This window comes from Dipodomys merriami, unplaced genomic scaffold (genome assembly GCF_024711535.1).
Source record: "Dipodomys merriami isolate MVZ:Mamm:240054 unplaced genomic scaffold, mDipMer1.0.p SCAF_9, whole genome shotgun sequence".
NCBI lineage: Eukaryota > Metazoa > Chordata > Mammalia > Rodentia > Heteromyidae > Dipodomys > Dipodomys merriami.
The window spans coordinates 42,973,230-42,994,849 of record NW_027206512.1 but is presented as its reverse complement, the minus strand read 5'-3'; the positions used below and the strand labels follow the sequence as shown (position 1 = coordinate 42,994,849).

The 21,620-nt window shown below is 43.6% G+C and overlaps 1 protein-coding gene across 1 annotated transcript in view; it reads left to right on the top strand.

Annotated features, from left to right (window-relative positions):
* The window catches only part of Chrna9 (cholinergic receptor nicotinic alpha 9 subunit), a 24,568-nt gene extending 21,092 nt beyond the window's left edge, over positions 1 to 3,476 (top strand). The window contains exon 6 of the mRNA XM_070013182.1: positions 2,873 to 3,476. Coding sequence (XP_069869283.1) covers positions 2,873 to 3,414 — 542 coding nt within the window. The 3' untranslated portion in view covers positions 3,415 to 3,476. The remainder of the gene's footprint in view (positions 1 to 2,872) is intronic.
* Positions 3,477 to 21,620: the final 18,144 nt, after the last annotated feature.

Genomic DNA, 21,620 nt, shown 5'->3' with positions numbered 1-21,620 from the left:
ACCACCTTCCCAGCCTGATGATCAGCATTTCAGTCCTGACATTTATCCTTAATAGAGCAAGTCTCCACCTTTACTGGGTAGAAGAGCACTGGGAGGGCTTATTAGAATGCAGGTTTCTTCACCCAGAGTTTGGTTTGAGCAATGGTGACCAAGATTTGGGTTATCTTAGGTGATTGTTTTAAAGCAAACACATTAAAAAGAAAGAAAGAAAGAAAGAAAACAACAACAACTCAACAATAGCTGGGCCCCAGTGGCTCATGCTGGTAATCCTAACTACTCAGGAAGCTGAGTCAGCCTGGGCAGAAAAGTCCTTGAGACCCTTTAGACTCTAAAGGACTTAGAGACCAACATCAAATTGATATTGTATGATCTTTTAATTTCTACAAAATCCAGTTATCCAATATTTCAACATTACTGGTTTTACTGGAGACTTCCCTTTATGTCTTAACCTGGCAACACACACACACACACACACACACACAAGATTTCTCTCTCACTCATTAGTGTACTAAATTATAACAAAGGTTTTCTGAAGTTTGGTGGGGTTTTTTTGCTTGTTTATTTTATTTTATTTTATTTTATTTTATGCAAGGCAAGCACTCTACCACCAAGCCACCTTCCCAGCCCTGAAGTTGAAATTCTTTTATTCTTGGACTTCTTTGTCATATTTTGTTTGGTTTGGTTTGGTTTTGGTCGGTCATGGAGCTTGAACTCTAGGCCGGGGCATTGTCCCTCAGCTCTTCGGGCTAGCGCTCTACCACTTGAGCCACAGCACCACTTTTGGCTTTTTCTGTTTATGTGGTGCTGAGGAATCGAACCCAGGGCTTCATGCATGCAAGGCAAGCACTCTACCGCTGAGCCACCTTCCCAGCCCTCTTTTGTCATATTATAAGCTAAAGACACTGTAAGATTCTGTCAGGAAATATTTCTAAAGTGTCTCAAGTATGTCTATAAGCAGAATGCTGATAGAGTTCAGGTCCCATGACTGACAAAAACAAAAATAAACAAGCAAAAAAACCCCACCAAACTTCAGAAAACCTTTGTTATAATTTAGTACACTAATGAGTGAGAGAGAAATCGTGTGTGTGTGTGTGTGTGTGTGTGTGTGTGTGTGTGTGTGTGTGTGTGTTGCCAGGTTAAGACATAAAGGGAAGTCTCCAGTAAAACCAGTAATGTTGAAATATTGGATAACTGGATTTTGTAGAAATTAAAACCTTTCTTTTCACTTTTACAATCAGTGTTAAATCGATTTTTTGTAAATTGAATTTATCTTTTCTCTATTTCTGGAACTTGTATAAAATAGGAATTCTGTCTCTTGAAAATTTGATAAAACTCACTTATTATTTCTTTTCAGCCTAGAGCCTTTTTATGTGGGGAGAAGTAGTATTTTATTGGCTCCCATTTTTAGTGTTCTGTCTTCTTACATTAATTTTGGAATCTTTGTTTTTCTAGAAATGATATCTAGATTATTAAATATATTAGCATAAAATATTTCTATTACTTTATCTTTTTAATGTATTGTTTTGCATTCTTTATTTTTCTCCTGTGAGTAGCCTTACCAGAACTAAGTATTTATCCATTTTATTGCCATCTCTTCTCTTTCCCATTTTCCTTCTCCTTCTCCTTTCTTCTTTTTGCTGTGTTGTCCAGGCTGTCTTCAAAGTCATGGACTCAAGCAATCTTCCTACCTTAATCTCACTAGTAGCTGATTCTAAGCCAATGTGGACAACTTTACTACTCTTTTCAAAAGTTTGTCTATTTTTTTCATTTTCTCAGTTTCTCATTCTGTCATAAATCTGTGCCTTTGTTTAATTCATCTACTTCCCTTTTTAAAAAATAATCATTTGTGGGCTGGGAAGGTGGCTCAGTGGTAGATCGCTTGCCTTGCATGCCTGAGGCCCTGGGTTCGATTCCTCAACACCACATAAGCAAAAAGAAAAAAAGCCGGAAGTGGTGCTGTGGCTCAAGTGGCAGAGCAATAGCCTTGAAGTGAAGAGCTGAGTGATAGCACCCAGGCTCACCAGACCCCTCCCCCCCCCCCCGCCGCAAAAAAAATCATTTGCTTAAAGATAATCACACTTTTAAAGGTAATGCCACAGTGCCTCCTTCCTCACCCAATAACAATTGTCTTCCATATTAACAAGGTCAGAAGACAGTTCTAAAAACTGGCCAAGTTTATTAACTGTTGTAAGAGAAGAAACTTTTTTCTCCATTATCTGGTAAACATTTGCTAAAAACATTTAACATGGAGCCAAGGTTTGTGCTGAGAACTTTACATGTTTTACATGTGTTAAGCTCCACATATTTTGCTGAGATAGACACAATCATTATACTCATTTTACAGAACAGGGAACTGCAGCATGGTGAGACTGTGTGTCTTACTCTAGGTTACATGCCACCTGGGTGGCCCAAATCTAACCCAGAAAGTCAAATTCAAAGTCTATCCTAGAAACTGAGCATTAGCACCTCACACCTTCCGTCCTAGCTATTCAGGAGGCTGAGCTCTGAGGACCCCAGTTCAAAGCCAGCCCAGGCAGAAAATTCCATATCTCTAAGTACCAAAGAAGATGGAAGTGGAGCTGTAACTCAGTGACAACAGTGTCCAGGCCCTGAGTTCAAGGCTACCCTAGAGACCACAGAATAGACCCCTTCCTTAGAAAAGATGAAGACTGGAAGTGGCGCTGTAGCTCAAGTGGTAGAGCGCTTGCCTTGAGTTGAAGAGCTGAGGGACAATGCCCAGGCCCAGAGTTCAAGCCCCACGACCAACAAAAAAATAAATAAATAAAAATAAAAAATAAATTAAAAAAAAGAAAAGAAAAGATGAAGACTATGTCTGCGTTACAACTAACAGCTGAAGTTCCTTTCATTCCAGGCAAATACTACATAGCCACCATGGCACTGATCACAGCCTCCACCGCCCTCACCATCATGGTGATGAACATCCACTTCTGCGGGGCTGAGGCCCGGCCCGTGCCGCATTGGGCCCGTGTGGTCATCTTGAAGCACATGGCTAGGATCTTATTTGTGTACGATGTGGGTGAGAATTGTCTCAGACCGCGCCACCCCCAGGAGCCCGACCACCTGACCAAGGTCTATAGCAAACTCCCAGAGTCTAACCTCAAGACAGCCAGGAACAAAGATCTTTCCAGAAAGAAAGAAGTGACCAGACTCTTAAAGAATGACCTCAGGTGCCAGGATGAGACCCTGCAGGACAGAGATAGCTTCTGTCTGAGGTATGAAGGGCTGACCCGAAACATCGAGTACATCGTCAAGTGCCTCAAAGACCACAAGGCCACCAACTCCAGAGGCAGCGAATGGAAGAAGGTGGCAAAAGTCATAGACCGCTTCTTCATGTGGATTTTTTTCATTATGGTGTTTGTGATGACTATTTTGATCATAGCAAGAGCCGATTAGTAATTAGCATGTGATATTGGGGGAGAACTCAGTAAAATGTCTTTGGTCTCCTCCAATGTTGTTTCCAGCCAGATTGTTTTACATACAAAACTTAGAAAGTTCTATTGGGGCTGGGAAGGTGGCTCAGTGGTAGAGCGCTTGCCTTGCATGCATAAGGCCCTGGGTTTGATTCCTCAGCACCACATAAGCAGAAAAAAGCCAGAAGTGGTGCTGTGGCTCAAGTGGTAGCGCACTAGCCTTGAGCTGAAGAGCTGAGGGACAGTGCCCAGGCCCAGAGTTCAGGCCCCATGACCAACAAAAAAGAAAAAGAAAGAAAGAAAAGAAGAAAAAAGAAAGTTCTATTGTCTGTGCTTTTTATTTTCCCCTTGAAATCAATATTTTTTTGGGGGGGAGGGTCCAGTCATGGGGCCTGAACTCTGGGCCTGGGCACTGTCCCTCAGCTCTTCAGCTCAGGGCTAGCACTCTACCACTTGAGCCACAGCTCCACTTCCAGTTTTTTTCTTTTTTGCTAATGTGGTGCTGAGGAATCGAACCCAGGGCCTCATGCATGCAAGGCAAGTGCTCTACCACTGAGCCACCTTCCCAGCCCTGAAATCAATATTTTTTATCTTTCTGGCAGCACTGGAGTTTGAACTCAGAACCTTGTGCATTTTCCTTCAGTCTGTATTAATGCCGGCTTTTATTTTGTGTTTAGGGATGCTGGGGTTGGAACTCAAGGCCCCATGCTTGATAGGAAAGCATTCTAACACTTGGGCCATGCTACCAGTCTCAAAACATGTTTTTCTTTAGGTATGTGAATAGCAGTACCAAATCTTGAACTCAGGGTCTGGGTGCTGTTCCTGAGCTTCTTTGCTTAAAGTTAGTGTTTACCACTTGAGCCACAGCTCCACTTTTGGCTTTTTTGGTAGTTAATGGAAGATTAGTCTCTCACAGCCTTCCTGTCCAGGCTGGCTTTGGACTTCGATCTTCAAGATCTCAGTCTCCTGAGTAGCTAGAATTATAGGCATGAATTACTAGCACCTGGTTAAACATTATGCTAGCACAGAACTATCCAATTGTGTGTATAACTTTTCCGTAGTTCAGATTTCTTACATCTCAAGATAAATTTGTCTAGAGCTAGACTGAGCAGATCTTGCTGAGTCATGCTAAAAAATGTTAACTTCAATCAGAGAAATCTCTGAGAGACACAGGTTTTTAAGCAAGGGAGTGGTAGAGTCAGATTTGTGTTTCAAAAATAAAACTATAAGCTGGGCACCAGTGGCTCATGCCTGTAATCCTAGCTACGCAGGAGGCTGAGATCTGAGGATCTGGGTTCAAGCCAGCCCGGGCAGGAATGTCCATGAGACTCTTACCTCCAATAAATCACTCAGAAAATTGGAAATGGCTCTGTGGCTCAAATGATAGAGTACTAGCCTTGAGCTGAAGAGCTGAGGGACAGTGCCCAGGCCCAGAGTTCAAGCCCCATGACTGACTATAAACAAACAAACAAACAAACAAATAAATAAATAAAATAGAAAATAAGACTATAGGTAGCAATTAATTTATTGTTGAAAAAAGGAAGCAGGGATCTGTTGTAATGTGATGATGAAGGCCTGACACCCAAGACAGAAGGAAGAAGAAAATGGAAATGACTGTTGGTCACAAAGCAAGCGTGACCTTGAATTGGCAAGACTTGGCGCTTAGCTTGCTGTGACCAGCTGAGGGAGTGATGTGCCAGAGAGATGTAGGGGTGAGAAGGAATTAGCATTCTTAGAAGGGAGGAAACTCAAGGGCAGGAAAAGCTTATTATTTTACAATTGGCAAAAGAGAAAATATGCCTGCAAGGCAGGGCCACAGTCAAGTCAGGGACCAAGAGAGATGCAAGAGTCAAACCTGGGCTGGGCACGGTGGCACATATCTTATAATCCCAGCTATACCAGAGGCAGAAGAGGGAGGATCAAGGTCCAAGTTTAGCCTGGGCAAGATTAGCATGACCCTATCTGAAAAATCAACTAAAGCAAAAAGGGCTGGAGGTGTGGCTCAAGATGTTGAGTGCTTGCCTCATGACACCCTGAATTCAAACTCCAGTCTTGAGAAAGAGGGAGAGGAGAGAAAGAGAGCAAGGAGGAGGAAAAGGAAGCAGGAAGAAGAAAGAAAGAAAGAAAGAAAGAAAGAAAGAAAGAAAGAAAGAAAGAAAGAAAGAAAGAAAGAAAGAAAGAAAGAAAGAAAGAAAGAAAAGAAAAGAAAGGAAGGAAGGAAGGAAGGAAGGAAGGAAGGAAGGAAGGAAGGAAGGAAGAAAGAAAGGAAGGAAGGAAAAAAGAAAGCAGAAGGAAGGGAGGAAGGAAGGGAGAAAGGGAGGAAGGGAGGAAGGAAGGGAGGAAGGGAGGAAAGAAGGGGAGGAGGAAGAGGGAGAGGAGGAGGAGGAGGAAGAGGAGGAGGAGGAGGAGTAATGAGAAGAGAGGAGCCGGGACCAGTGGCTCACACCTGTAATCCTAGATACTCAAGAGGCTGAGATCTGAGGATCACAATTCAAAGCCAGGCCTGGCAGGAAAGTCCATTAGACTTTTATCTCCAATACTCAGAAAACAGGAAGTGATGCTGTTGCTGGAGCTGAAGAGCTGAGGGACAGGGCCCAGGCCCAGAGTTCAAGCCCCATGACCAACAACAACAACAAAAAAGAAATAAAAAAGAGGAGGAGGAGGAGGAAGGAAGGGAGAGAGGAAAGGTCAATCCTAGCATTCAGAGCCTGGTAAATTTGGAAGAGCTACAAATCACATTATTAGTGTCCTGAGATATCCATGCATTTCTTGAGGTCCTGACCTTTGCCCTTTCTGGGTGTCTCTTGTCTACTTTTCCATCAGCTAAGGGCTTAGCTTTGCCAACATAGCCACAGGCAACCCTGGCAAATGGGCAGGCAAACTGGAAACACAGGTTGTGGCTGTGTGAAGCAATGGCTGTGGGTCATTTACAGCCTCTAGGCCTAGCAAAGAACCTCCATCTTCCTCCTCTCAGGTTACACCTTTTGAAATATGACCTAGCTGTTAAGACTTCATAAGCTTCTCCAACCCTACAAAATAAAAGCCCTCGGCCTTTATGTTCCCATCTCTAAGCTCTTTGCAGCCAAGGCTCCTTAGGATACCATCCGGGGTTCTTGCAGGACAGGACAGACCTATCCCAGCAAGGTTGGGAAGGAAGCCATAGACAGGCTTGGCACAGCACAGCTCTGACCACTCAGAGACCTGAGCGGCAGTGGGAGGGCATAGTGACCTGCCGCCAGGACAAGGGACAATGAACTCTAACTGAACGCAGGCCACTTACCCAGTAGGTAAGGACATGGGGGAATGTGCCTGACCCCCTCTTTGCCCCAGACTCCTCCCTGGGCTTACTGAATACCAAATGCAGCAGTCTAGGGAAAGTGTGCCAAATGGCTGATTACTTCCTCCTCCTCTGTTATTACAATGTGTGTGTGTGTGTGTGTGTGTGTGTGTGTGTGTGTGTGTGTGTGTGTGGAATCCCAGCCTTTGACCATGATACCATGTGTTCTACCACCACTGAGCCACTCCCCCCCACCAACCCCACTTTTTGCTTCTTAAGTGACCCCCAGGTTGGCTACAGTCTTTTGTTTTTAGGTAAGGGTTGGTGTCTGGGTGCTGTACCCCCAGCTTTCCTCACTCATGGCCCCATTATGTCCCCACCCCTCCTGACATTTCTCCAAATCATCTGTCTATCCTGGATCAGTAGATCAAGTTTCAAATCCTACAGTCTTCTACTCAGACATTCATTAAATGCCTCACAGGGATTCAAATTCACTATGGCCCAAACGAAGCTCACCATGATTGACACAGCCACCTCAAGCAGTTTTGTTAAGTGATTCACCATCAACTCCATTATCCAGGCTAGGAATCAGGCGCTTACATCATTCTCAATCCTTATCCAAGATTGTCGGCCAATGATCTTGCCCTTTTACAATTAAATGTTCTTTTACTGTTAAATATTTTTCAAATCAAGTCTTCTTTCTGGTCCCGACAAGGGGCTCATTTCTGGTCTTTGCTGTTGCAATATAGTATTCTAAGTGGGCTACCTATTTGTAGTTTCTGGCCCCTGGATTCTGTCTTCCTTCTGTACCAATGCCAATTCTTGTAATTCTTCCTCTTAAAAATTTTGACAAACTAGGGCTGGGAAGGTGGCTCAGTGATAGAGTGCTTGCCTTGCATGCATGAGGACCTAGGTTCGATTCTGCAGCACCACATAAGCAAAAAGCAAAAAGCCGGAAGTGGCGCTGTGGCTCAAGTGGTAGTGAGAGACAGTGCCCAGGCCCAGAGTTCAAGCCCCACGACCGGACCACCCCCCCCCAAAAAAAAATTTGACAAGCTAGATGCCTACAAGATAAAACCCAACTTCCTTAATATAGGAGATCAGAAGTGTGTGTGTGTGTGTGTGTGTGTGTGTGTGTGTGTGTGTGTGTGTGTGTGTGTGTGTGTAATATAGGAGATCAGAAGTATGTGTGTGTGTGTGTGTGTGTGTGTGTATTCTTTTCCAATAGGAAGAAATGTCCTTGTGCTCACCCTTAGTAGTGTCAACTGTTTTCTTGGCTGGGAAAGTAACTACCTTCACAGACTGGGCCTCCTTTCCTGGGGGTCTGAGCGCCCTGGAGCAATCAGGGTCTCTATCATGGAAGGGATCTAACCCTAGATCCTGGATGTTTGATGGTTAGAGATAGAGCTGGCTTGCTGGGACTCGGACTCATGACTGGATGAGCTAGGCACTTCCTTCATCTGAGACCTTGAATCCATGTTACGTGTGGACAAACCAACACCAAGAGCCAAAGAAAACACATGAGAAGATTGTGAAGGTTCTTGCTTGAGAAGACAGTGAAGGTCATGGTAAGCAGGTCGAATTGGAATGGGGCTAAGAATCAACCAAAAAAAAATATTCAGTGTAATGAACAGATAAGTTAGAAATTAATGTCAGCTGATGTGGAAAGGAAATATAGAAAAATGGGAGTCATTTGGTTTGAGGAAAATAAAAAGACAAATCCCACAATCAAATCAAATCAGGACTTTGAGTAACATAAATGCTAAAATTAACTTGAGATTGGCTAAAGACTTACATGTAAAAACAAAATCTAAACATAAATTCTGTGAGAAAATCTAGGAGACAGCATTGCTTTATGAAGAATTAGAAATGAGGAGCTGAGCTATAGCAGTAGAGAACCTGATGCACATACTTAGGGTCCTGGGTTAGATCCCCAGCCCTGCAAAACAAAACACAAAACTAACAATAAAACAAACAAAAACCAATTCACACACCACACACACACACACACACACACACACACACACACACACACACACACACAGAGAGAAACTAACAGACAGTGGTTCATGCCTGTAATACCAGTACTTGGGAGATGGAGACAGCAAGATTGTGAGTTTGAAGACTGTCAGCACTATATAGTGAGATCCAGTCTCAAAACAAAAAGAAAAGGGCTGGGATTGTGGCTTAGTGGTAGAGTGCTTGCCTAGCATGCATGAAGTCCTGGGTTTGATTCCTCAGTATCTCATAAACAGAAAAAGCCAGAAATGGTGCTGTGACTCAAGTGGTAGGTAGAGTGCTAGCCTTGAGCAAAGAGAAGTTTGGGGACAGTGCCCAGGCTGCCAGGACTGGCCAAAAAAAGAAAAAGTAAGAAAAATACAAAATCAAGCCAAAATTATACCAGAAAACAGAAGTTAAAAAGAAAAGACAAGGGCTGGGAAGGTGGCTCAGTGGTAGAGCGCTTGCCTTGCATGCCTGAGGCCCTGGGTTCAATTCCTCAGCACCACATAAGCAAAAAGAAAAAAAGCCGGAAGTGGTGCTGTGGCTCAAGTGGTAGAGCGCTAGCCTTGAGCTGAAGAGCTGAGGGACAGTGCCCAGGCCCAGAGTTCAGGCCCCACAACTGGACCCCCCCCAAAAAAAAGAAAGAAAAGACAAATATATTGGCTACTTTATACCATGCTCCAATTTATGTGACAAAAGGTAGAATGAAACTATTTAATAAAGAATTAAAAGAGATATCTTGCCCATGTAATTGTAACCCCTCTGTACAGTATTTTCACAATAAAAAATATGTTTTAAAAAAAGAATTAAATGAGAAATAATAGATTGGAATGTACCATTAATACTCCCAACATTATATTTGTAAGCACTGAGAGTAAACAACTACAAAAAATGAAGATACTACCCACTTAAGAATAATTAAAAATAAGAAGATAATTTAGGGGAAAAAAACTCATATGGCTAAAACAAAACAATTAAAGCCATACAGTTTTATGGGCACCAGGGGCTCATGCCTGTAATCGTAGCTACTCAGGAGGCTAAGATCTGAAGATCACGGTTCAAAGCCAGCCCAGGCAGGAAAGTCTGTGAGACTCTTACCTTCAATAAGCCACTCAGAAAACCGGAAGTGGCACTGTGGTTCCAGTGGTAGGACGCTAGCCTTGAGCTGAAGAGCTGAGGGACAGCGCCTAGGCTCTGAGTTCAAGCCCCATGACCAACAACAACAACACAACCCCCCACCATACAGTCTGCTAAAGGACACAGTAGTTCAGGAAGTGCAAATCAATGGAATGTGATTTTTTTTTTTTTTTTTTTTGGGTCCGGTCGTGGGGCCTGAACTCTGGGCCTGGGCACTGTCCCTCAGCTCTTCAGCTCAAGGCTAGTGCTCTACCACTTGAGCCACAGCGCCACTTCCGGCTTTTTTCTTTTTGCTTATGTGGTGCTGAGGAATCAAACCCGGGGCCTTGAGCATGCAAGGCAAGCACTCTACCACTGAGCCACCTTCCCAGCCCCGGAATGTGATTTTTTTTAACCCCGCTGGCTGGCAAATGTTTAAAAAGATCCTAATGACATATGCGTGGCAGTTGGGAAGAGCAGAGAGGCGAGGACTCCTCTCAGACTCCACTGGGGAAAATGTGAAGAACATTTTTTGAAAGCAGCTTAACATTTAAAAATTGTTAAAAATAGGGGCTGGTGTGGAGAAAGAGGAACCCTATTACACTTATACAACCACTTTGGAAAGCAGTCTGGAGGGTGCTTAGAAAGCTAAAGATTGACCTCCCTTACGACCCAGTCATACCACTTCTAGGCATCTACCCTGAACAACAGGAACCAATATACAAGGACACGTGCACCTCCATGTTTATTGCAGCACTGTTCGCAATAGCTAGGATATGGAAACAACCTAGATGCCCCACCACAGATGAATGGATCCAAAAATTGTGGTATCTATACACAATGGAATATTATGCAGCCATTAGAAATGACAAAATAATGGCATTTGCAGGGAAATGGATGGAGCTAGAAGGAATCATGTTGAGCGAGGTAAGCCAAGAACGAAGAGACAAACAGTACATGGTCTCCCTGATAAGTGGATGCTAAATCCAAAATGCTAGGTGATATGACAAAACTAACAGGACTTAAGAAACAAAGAACTCCCACTCATCTGGTTGAACCACTACCAAATATCCCCATGCTGCTGATCACATATATGGTATATAACATGTGAGCACCGTTATATATTACAGACTGTGATAGACAATTTGCTCCAAGAAAGTTAGAATGAACTTGTGACTTTAAATGAGCATCATTATTCCACAATACTGTGAATTTCCAGAAATTATGTAATCACTTAATCACAATCAAAAAAAAAAAAAAAAAAAAGAACCTCGGGGAAGGGAGGGGGGAGGGGATGGTAGGGGGAAAACAATGGAGGGGGTAACAATGTTCAAGAGGAAGTGTACTCATTACCTCACTCATGTAACTGTAACCCTCTGTATAGTATCTTTACAATAAAAAAAAATTAAAAAAAATAGGGGCTGGGAAGGTGGCTCAGTGGTAGAGTGCTTGCCTTGCAAGCATGAGGCCCTGGGTTCGATTCCTCAGCACCACATAAGCAGAAAAAGCCACAGGTGGTGCCGTAACTCAAGTGGTAGAGCACTAGCCTTGAACTGAAGAGCTGAGGGACAGTGCCCAGGCCCAGAGCTCAGGCCCCACGACCGACAAAAAAAATAAAATAAAATAATAATTAAATAATTAAAAATAAATCCTTTGCCATGGAAATCACTTTTCTGGATATCTAGCTTGTAGAAATAGAAGTATGATGGATTTACAGGGTGGATTATTACATGGTCACTAAAAAGAGTAGTTTAGAGCTCTATTGATTGAAACAGAACTTCCACTAGGTTTTGTTAATAAAAGAGAGATATACAAAGACTTATACGATCATAATTTTGTCAAATGAACTGTGACAACACAAATGTGTATATGAATATGACTATCATGGAGAAAAATATGGAAATAATAAAGTCCAGGGTATTAAAGTTAATATGTGAGAAAGGGAAAGAGAGAAGGAAGCCAATAGGAGTCACTAATAAAAGCCAATGCTTTATATATACATAAAATTTTTTAGCTGGGCACCAGTGGCTCAAGCTTGTAATCCTAGCTACTCAGGAGGCTAAGATCTGAGGATCACCATTCAAAGCAGCCTAAACAGCAAAGTCTGTGAGACTCTTATCTCCAATTAACCATCTCACACACACACACACACACACACACACACACACACACACACACACACACACACACACACACACACACACACACACACACACACACACACACACACACACACACACACACACACACACACACACACACACACACACACACACACACACAAGGCCAGAAGTAGAGCACTAACCTTGAATGTGGTAGAGCTCTAGCCTTGAGCAAAAAGCAACACACGGACAGTTCTAGGCCCTGAGTGCACACTGCAAGACCAGCAAAAAGACAAAATAAGCAACACACAAAAGCACGGAGCAAAGAACAAACAACAACAACAAACCACCAAAAGGTCCAGAGCTTGGCTACCAAGACGTAGGAATCGCTTATTTATCTTCACATTCCATCAGCACCCGAGGCCCTGCTGGAGGGTACTAGAACCAGCTACCACCCACTGAGTGACTCAAAGCACCACAATTTATTGTCTCACAGCTCCCCAGGCTACGAGGTCCAAAGGGAGGTGCTGACCTGGGTCTGTTCTTTCTGCAGTTTCTCAAGGAGAACACCTTCCTTCCCCGCTCTGGCTGCTGCCCACCATCCTTTGTGCGCCTTGGTTCACAGCACTTACACTCTAGTCTCCATTCCATCCCACATGGTGTTCTCCCTGGGTGTCTCTGTCTCCACCCCAAATGTCTCCCTCCCATAGGGACACCAAACAACTATATTAGGGCCTCCCCCTGCCCCCTACCTAACAGAACCCATTTCCACCGGCTCTTCAGAGAGACTATTTCTTTTTTTATTTTCTCTTTTTAAAAAATAGAATTCTCTTGATATTAAGGTGTTGGACAGAGGGGTGACTGTTTCCAGTCAGGTAATCAGTACATTTCTTTTTTGGACAAGGTCACCTTCTCTTTCCTTCAGTTTTCCCCCTCTCGTCAGAGACCCTATTTGTAAATAACATCACACACACATTAGGGATTAGGACTTTGACATATGTGGTGGGGGGCACAATTGAACCCATAGCAGTCATGTGGCATATTCCTGAGGTCTTTTTTTTTTTTTAATACAATTGAAGTCATAGTGTTCTGTGAAAAGGGAAAAATTCTCAAGCAATGAGATTAATAATAGGTACCTAATTGTAGCCAATCATGTCAATTGGGGGACAGGAAGAAATGAAATACAGTAAGTCAATATGAGGAAAAGGATGATGAGAGGAATAGCACTAGATTCTGTCTACATGTTTCCTGATGCAGGTCCCAGAAACACAGGTGAATAAGATTTCTACTTTACACACTTGTTGTTTAGTTGTGCTCACAATTGAATGACTCCTCACAGGTGAGCAGCCCAGGGGTTAGGAGTAAGCAAGACTAGAACCTCACTTTCAAGAAAGAAGAGGCATTACTTCCAGACCCCAGCAAAATGAAAAAGGGTCTTTGGTCCTCCTCCCCCGAACCCCCCACCCTCTGCAGGAAAAAAGTATCCCATATTCCTATTGTTTTTCATTAACCAGACTCAAGAAAGGAATCTGAGCCACACAATAGTGGCTCACACGTATAATCCTAACTCCTCAGGCTGAGATCTGAAGATCTCCATTCAAAGCCAGTCTGGGGAAGGAAAATCTGTGAGACTCTTATCTCCAATTAACCACCAGAAAACTGGAAATGGCACTGTGGCTCAAGTGGTAGAGCGCTAGACTTGAGCTGAAGAGCTCAGGGACAGTGCCCAGGCCCAGACCCCCAACTGACCAAAAAAAAAAAAAAAAAAAAAGAAAAAGGAATCTGACCACCTGTTGGCTGGTAGGAATACACAGAATCCACTGTAACAAAGCTTTGGCAGGGGTTTGAATTTGGGAAAAAAAAAAAAAAAAAAAGGAAAACCACTAAGCAAAGAGAAGGGACAATGGTGTGATTCAGAAATATGAACTGGAAAAAATTCAGCATATTTATGGAGACATATGAGTCTGAGCTTTCACTGGGTTTGAAGAAACAGCATTTTGACAAATTCTGGCTGCAAGCTCCCATTTCTGGATAGAGCCCAAGGGAGGATTTCTTTCTTTCTTTCTTTTTTTATGGTCTTGGGGCTTCAACTCAGGGCCTGGCACTGTCCCTGAACCTTTTTGTGTTCAAAGCTAGCCGCTACCACTTGAGCCACAGTGCTACTTCCAGCTTTTTCTGAGTAATTTATTGGATAGAAGTGTCCCACGGACTTTTCTGTCTGGGCTAGCTTGGAATCGTGATCATCAGATCTCAGACTCCTGAGTAGTTAGGACAACAGGCGTGCCCCACCAGTGCCTGGCTGGTTTCTTTGCTCTGTCTTGAAAAGTGTGGTTAGAGCTTTCTCACGTATTCAGTCACTTATACAACAGTACCTTCACTGGAAGGTCCCAAGGTTAGGAGTTGATCCTGAAACCCTAACCATTGAGTTGCATTAGAAGATCTTGAAGAGTTGAGGTAGGACTCCACCTCTATCCCTAGGAGTCTAGGGGGGAAACAAAGCCCAAGTGGATGCTTTCCACCAAGTTTTCTTAGTGAATTAATAAGTGATACCAAGTTGGGCTCCTGTGTCCCACACCTACCCTAGCTACTCAGGAGGCTGAGATCTGAGGACCATGGTTCAAAGCCAGTCCAGGCAAACAAACAACAGAAAGCTGGAAGTGAAGGTGTGATTCAAGTGGTAGAGTGCCAGCCTTGAATGAAAAAGCTAAGGGACAGTGCCTAGGCCTGAGTTCTAGCCACACACACACACACACACACACACACACACACACACACAATATCTGACTATAATGGTCACCACTGTGCTCAGATCTAAATCATGGGCATTCCTAGAATCTAAAACAATCTACCAGCCGGGCGCTGGTGGCTCACGCCTGTAATCCTAGCTACTCAGGAGGCTGAGATCTGAGGATCGCGGTTCAAAGCCAGCCTGGGCAGGAAAGACCGTGAGACTCCTATCTCCAATAAACCACCAGAAAACCGGAAGTGGCGCTGTAGCTCAAGTGGTAGAGCGCTCGCCTTGAGCTGAAGAGCTGAAGGACAGAGTTCAAGCCCCACAACCGACAAAAAATAAATAAATAAATAAATAAATAAATAAAACAATCTACCTACAGAAAGCGATATGTCTTCCTTTGCAACATTACAGTGAGCTCTTACTGGCTGGTTTAGAGGGACACCATTTACCATTTTAAGCCACAAGTCTACCTGAGCCTGTGTGGGCTGTGTGGCTGCATGAATACAGAACTTGAGATCTTCACATCTGATTACTGGGTCAAGGTCCAGCAAGCAGCTTCCTGCAGAGAAGTGGCCAATATCCAGGAGCCCTTTGTCCCCAGGAGGGCATGAGGAGGCCAGTTCCTACCAGTTTGGGCACCTGCTGTAGGCTCAAAACTGCAGCTCCCCGGGAGTTCTAGCCTCCTGCTAAGTCTAACTGTAACATTTGGTTCAACCCCTCTGCAATGGAGCAGTAACTTAGACTGTTTTGAAAAGTGTGTTGCAAATGGAACAAGAGCTATATAGATGGTTTGCAAACTGGGAGTGGTGGTAATATTGGTAATCCCAGCTCTTGGGAGGCTGTGTGAGGAAGATCTCAAATTCAAGGCTTTCCTGGGCTTTATATCAGTCATGGGGCTTGAACTCAGGGTCTGTGTGTTATCCCTGAGCTCTTTTTTGCTCAAGGCTAGTGCTCTACCACTGTGAGCCACAGTTCCACTTAACAGTTTTTGAGTGGTTAATTGGAGATAAGAGTCTCATGGGGCTGGCTTCCAACTGCTCTCCTCAGATCTCAGCCTCCTGAATAGCTAGGATTATAGAAGTGAGCCATGGGAGCCAGCTGGTTTCTACTTTTATCAGGAAGCAAAATCTTTTCCAGAGGTTCCAGGAGTATTTTCTTCTACAACTCATTGGCCAGAATCTGGTCACAGGAGACAGCCTCGACCAATCACTGGTGAGGGTGTGGACTAGCATGATTTACTTTAGCAGGCAGATTTATACTCATTGTTGTTCTCTCTTTACCCCAATAATAGCAGGCAGGGAGAATTTTGTTGGGGTAACTCAGAGTGGAACAAAATAACATTGGAAAATAACAGAAAACAGAGAGATTCAAGTGACTGATTCATATCAAGATGCCTTGACGTGACTTTTTATGTAATAGGGCAAACATAAATTTTTCCCTATCTTATCAAAATGGACATTAATCTTAAATACGATGGGGCAGGGGAGGTGCATAAACCTTTCTGTATGGCTATGTATGTTTCAAGTAGCCCAGTTCTAGGCCCTAACACCAACTCTGAGATCAGTCAGCCCCTAGGAACAGAAGTTGCCAGCTCAGTCTGAAATTTAAATCCTTACTAAGAAATTATCTGGTTTGATACATTGTAAAAGAGTGCAGAAGGGGGCTGGGAAGGTGGCTCAGTGGTAGAGCGCTTGCCTTGCATGCTCAAGGCCCTGGGTTCGATTCCTCAGCACCACATAAGCAAAAAGAAAAAAGCCGGAAGTGGCGCTGTGGCTCAAGTGGTAGAGTGCTAGCCTTGAGCTGAAGAGCTGAGGGACATCACCCAGGCCCAGAGTTCAGGCCTCACAACCGGACCCCCCCCCCCAAAAAAAAAAAAAGAGTGCAGAAGGGAGAAAAGGACTTTCTAAGTCAAGAGAAGGTGAACATAAGAACAAAACACTTAATAAAGATTGGGCATGCCAGGCGCCAGCGGCTCATGCCTGTAATCCAAGCTACTCAGGAAGCTGAGATCTGAGGATCATGGTTCAAAGAAAGCCAGCCTGGGCAGGAAAGACTCTTTTTTTTTAAATTTAATTTTATTTTATTTGTGAACATACTGTACAGAGGAGTTACAATTACATGGGCAGGATAATGCGTACATTTCTTACCAAGCATTGCAGCCTCCTCCTTTGTTTACCCTTCACATCCCTTCCCAGCCTCCCCCCTCCCCCCCAAGGAAAGACTCTTATCTCCAATAAACCATTAAGAAAACCAGAAGTGGAGCCGTGGCTCAAGTGGTAGGACTCTAGTCTTGAGCTTAAGAAGAGTTCAAGCCCCATAACCAAAAAAAGGAAGAAAAAAGAAAAAAGGTTAAAATGACATACATTAAGTCATCCTTAAAGATTACTCTTGAGGGCTGGGAAGGTGGCTCAGTGGTAGAGTGCTTGCCTTGCATGCATGAGGCCCTGGGTTCAATTCCTCAGCACTACATAAGCAGAAAAAGCAGAAGTGGAGCTGTGGCTCAAGTGGTAGAGCCTTGAGCTGAAGAGCTGAAGGGCAGTGCCCAGGCTCAGAGTTCAGGCCCCATGACAAGAAGAAGAAAAGAAGAAGAAGAAGAAGAAGAAGAAGAAGAAGAAGAAGAAGAAGAAGAAGAAGAAGAAGAAGAAGAGGAGGAGGAGGAGGAGGAGGAGGAGGAGGAGGAGGTGGAGGAGGAGGAGGAGGAGGAGGAGGAGGAGGAGGAGGAGGAGGAGGAGGAGGAGGAGGAGGAGGAGGAGGAGGAGGAAGAAGAAGAAGACGACGACGAAGAAGAAGAAGATTGCTCATGATCAAATGTTACCCACTTATGAGAGGCAAATATAAGATGGAAGATTGTTATAGAAGTTAAAATGATAGGCTACTATGTGAGGGTAGATTCTATTTTTGAACATAAAAATGTTTTGTTAATAGAAAACCTGGTGGAGTTGGGGAGAGATGGAAGAAAAAGATGAAAGAGGTGACATTGATCAAGATGCAATGTGCTCATAAGCTGACATGTTGAACTGTTACCCCTTTGCACAACTACTTAATAATTTTTAAAAATTGGGAATGTGGCTTAGTAGTAGAGTGCTTGCCTAGCATGCATGAACATTTGAGTTCAATTCCTTAGTTCTACATAAACAGAAAAAAAAGAGCCAGAAGTGGTGCTATGGCTCAAGTGATAGAGGGCTAGCCTTGAGCAAAAGAAGCTCATTGACACTTGAACTTATAGGCATAGGAAGGAACTTCCCGAACAGAGTCCCAGGGGCACAACAAATTGGAGAGAGATTTGACAAATGGGACTATCTAAAAAGCTTCTGCACAGCTAAAGCTATCAAAACCAAGCTAGAAAGACAGCCAACTAATTGGGAACAAATATTTACCAGCAATATATCAGACAAGGGGTTAATATCCAGTATATGCAGGGAATTCAAGAAACTAATCCCTTCCAAACCTAACAAACCAATTACTAAATGGGCAAGGGAACTAAAGAGAGACTTCTCAGATGAAGAAATAAAAATGGCAAAGAAACACATGAGGAAATGTTCATCATCCTTGGTTGTGAAGGAAATGCAAATAAAGACAACCCTGAGATACCACCTTACCCCAGTCAGAATGTCCCACATCCACAAGTCAGCCAACGACAAATGCTGGAGGGGATGTGGAGAAAGAGGAACCCTATTACACTGCTGGTGGGAATGTACACTTATACAACCACTTTGGAAAGCAGTCTGGAGGGTCCTCAGAAAGCTAAGTATTGACCTCCCTTATGAACCAGTCATACCACTTCTAGGCATCTATCCTGAACAACAGGAACCAATATACAAGGACACATGCACCTCCATGTTTATTGCTGCACTGTTCACAATAGCTAGGATATGAAAAACCCAGAGGCTGCACCACAGATGAATGGATCCAAAAACTGTAGTATCTATACACAATGGAATATTATGCAGCCATTAGAAATGACAAAATAATGACATTTGCAGGGAAATGGATGGAGCTAGAAGGAATCATGTTGAGCGAGGTAAGCCAAGAGCAAAGAGACAAACGGTACCTGGTCTCCCTGATAATGTTAGGTGATACGACAAAATTAACAGGACTTAAGAAACAAAGAACTTCCACTCATCTGGTCGAACCACTACTAAATATCCCCATGCTGCTGATCACATGTATGGTGTACACTGTTATATGTTATAGACCGTGATAGACAATTTGCTCCAGGAAAGTTAGAATGTGTTTGTGATTTTAACTGAGCATCACTATTCCACAATACTGTGAAATTTGAGAAATTGTATAATCACTTACTCACAATAAAAAAAAAGAAGCTCAGGGACAGTACCTAGGCCCTGAGTTCAAGCCACAGGACTGGAAAAGGAGGAGGAGAAGAAAAAAGAAGAAGAAAGAAGAAGAAGAAGAAGAAGAAGAAGAAGAAGAAGAAGAAGAAGAAGAAGAAGAAGAAGAAGAAGAAGAAGAAGAAGAAGAAGAAGAAGAAAGAAGAAGAAGAAGAAGAAGAAGAAGAAAGAAGAAGAAGAAGAAGAAGAAGAAGAAGAAGAAGAAGAAGAAGAAGAAGAAGAAGAAGAAGAAGAAGAAGAAGAAGAAAGAGGAGGAGGAGAAGAGGAGGAGGAGGAGGAGGAGGAAGAGGAGGAAGAGGAAGAGGAGGAGGAGGAGGAAGAGAAGGAGGAGGAAGAGAAGGAGGAGGAGGAAGAGGAGGAGGAGGAAGAGGAGGAGGAAGAGGAGGAGGAGGAGGAAGAGGAGGAGGAGGAAGAGGAGGAGGAGGAAGAGGAGGTGGAGGAAAGAGGAAGAAAAGAAAACATTTTCACATTTTGTTGAAATAAACATCCACATTTGTAAAAAAAAAAAAAAAAAAAAAAAAACAAAAACAAAAAAAAAACAAAAAGAAAAGAAAAAGAAAAGCATGCCCTAGAATAGATTTGCCAAGTAAGTGTAAACAACCTGGCTATTAATCTATCATCCTGATTAGGAACCTTGATAGTTCCCTAAGAAGATGTTGCTCTCAGGAACTGTATTCTTGGTAGATTAAAATATCAAAATTATTTTCTAAAAAAAAAAAAAGCATTGTACTCATTAGCTGACATATTGGATTAAAACTTTTTTTTTTTACAACTATAAATTGTGTGTGTGTGTGTGTAAGTACTTGGAATGGGTGCTGTCTTGAGCTTCTTATTTTTTTGTCAGTCATGGGGCTTGAACTCTGGGCCTGAACGTTGTCCCTCAGCTCTTCAGCTCAAGGCTAGCACTCTACCACTTGAGCCACAGCGCCACTTCTGGCTTTCCGAGTGGTTTATTGAAGATAAGAGTCTCATGGAGTTTCTTGCCCTGGCTGGCTTTGCACTTCGATCCTTAGATCTCAGCCTCCTGAGTAGCTAGGATTATAGGTGAGCTACCAGTGCCCAGCTTGTCTTGAGCTTCTTTTACTTAAGGTTCTACCACTTGAACCACAGCTCCATTTCTGGCCTTTTATGGTTAATTGGAGATAAACGTTTCATAGACTTTCCTGCCTGAGCTAACTTCAAACTGTGATCCACAGATCTCAGCCTCCCAAGTAGCTAGGATTACAGGTATGAGCCACCAGTGCCTGGATGAAAAAATACTTTTTTATGGTTTTTTTTTTTTTGGGGGGGGGGTCCGGTCATGGGGCCTGATCTCTGGGCCTGGGTGCTGTCCCTCAGCTCTTCAGCTCAAGGCTAGTGCTCTACCACTTGAGCCACAGCGCCACTTCCGGCTTTTTTCTTTTTGCTTATGTGGTGCTGAGGAATCGAACCCAGGGCCTTGAGCATGCAAGGCAAGCACTCTACCACTGAGCCACCTTCCCAGCCGGAAAAAAATACTTTTTTAAATTGAAAAAAAAAAAAGAAAAAAAGCCAGATGCTAGCCTTGAGCCAAAAAAAAAAAAAGTTCAGGGACAGCAATCCAGGATCATGAGTTCAAGCCCTAGGACTGGCACAAAAATAAATAAGAAAAAAAGAAAATCTATTTCCTGCCCTTCTAAAAGAAACAAGTATTTACTGACCACTCCTCTCCAGCTGCCGGTTAGGCAGTGGCTGCACGCTGGCCTCGACCGCAGGCGGCAGCCCTCTGTCTCTGAACTTGACCAGACCCTTCCCATTGGCTAAGTCTCAAGGGCGGTTTTTCCTGTCCCGGTTCCATGCTCAGTTCATTATGGGTCCTTGAGCCAGGATAGTTAGCTCTAAGTTTATTGGGAGCCGTGGGATTCCAGGTGTAGTCACAACAGCCAGGCAATTGTTAGCCATGCAAATTCTAGAACTTCACCACAGCCCACGGCATCAGGAATTCTGAGTAGGCTCAGAACTGGGGGTTTGAACTGGCCCTTTCTGGGACCCTGATGGGCTTTGGTTTGAGAGAGAATAGGGAAGGGCAAAGGGCAATAAGCTGGGCTGCCCAGGTGTGAAACCAACTCAGTGCTCTGAGTGACCTCGAGGCAGTTAGGTGACCTCTCTGTGCCCCAATTTCCTCATTCACTTGAGGATGACAGTCACACCTCTCTCACCCAGCTCTGTGAGGATCCAGTGAGGCCGAATAACACCTAGTTCATAGTGTTTCCTAGCTGACCCCTGATACCACTCACGGTTGACGTGCCTATTATGAACGTCACCAGGGCAAGAGCCAACGGGAGGAGGCGCTAAGCACACTGTGGTGACATTTTGGCATTCTGTATCTTCCTCCTGGTCTGGAGCTTGGGCTCCATTCCTACCCAAACTGGTTTGGGGAAGTGGAGGAACAGTAAGGTTGAACCTCATCATGTCGGGAGAGTCAGCAAGCTGCTTGAATCGTGTTTGAACTGTTGATTGCTAGGCACCATGAGTATTAAAGCAGGTGGAGCTGGTTCTTAAGAGTTCAATTTTATTTTATAATGTGTTTCAGTTTTAGCTTAAGGGAGTAATTAAGCTAGTTTGATCACAAAACTGCAATGAAACAGAGGA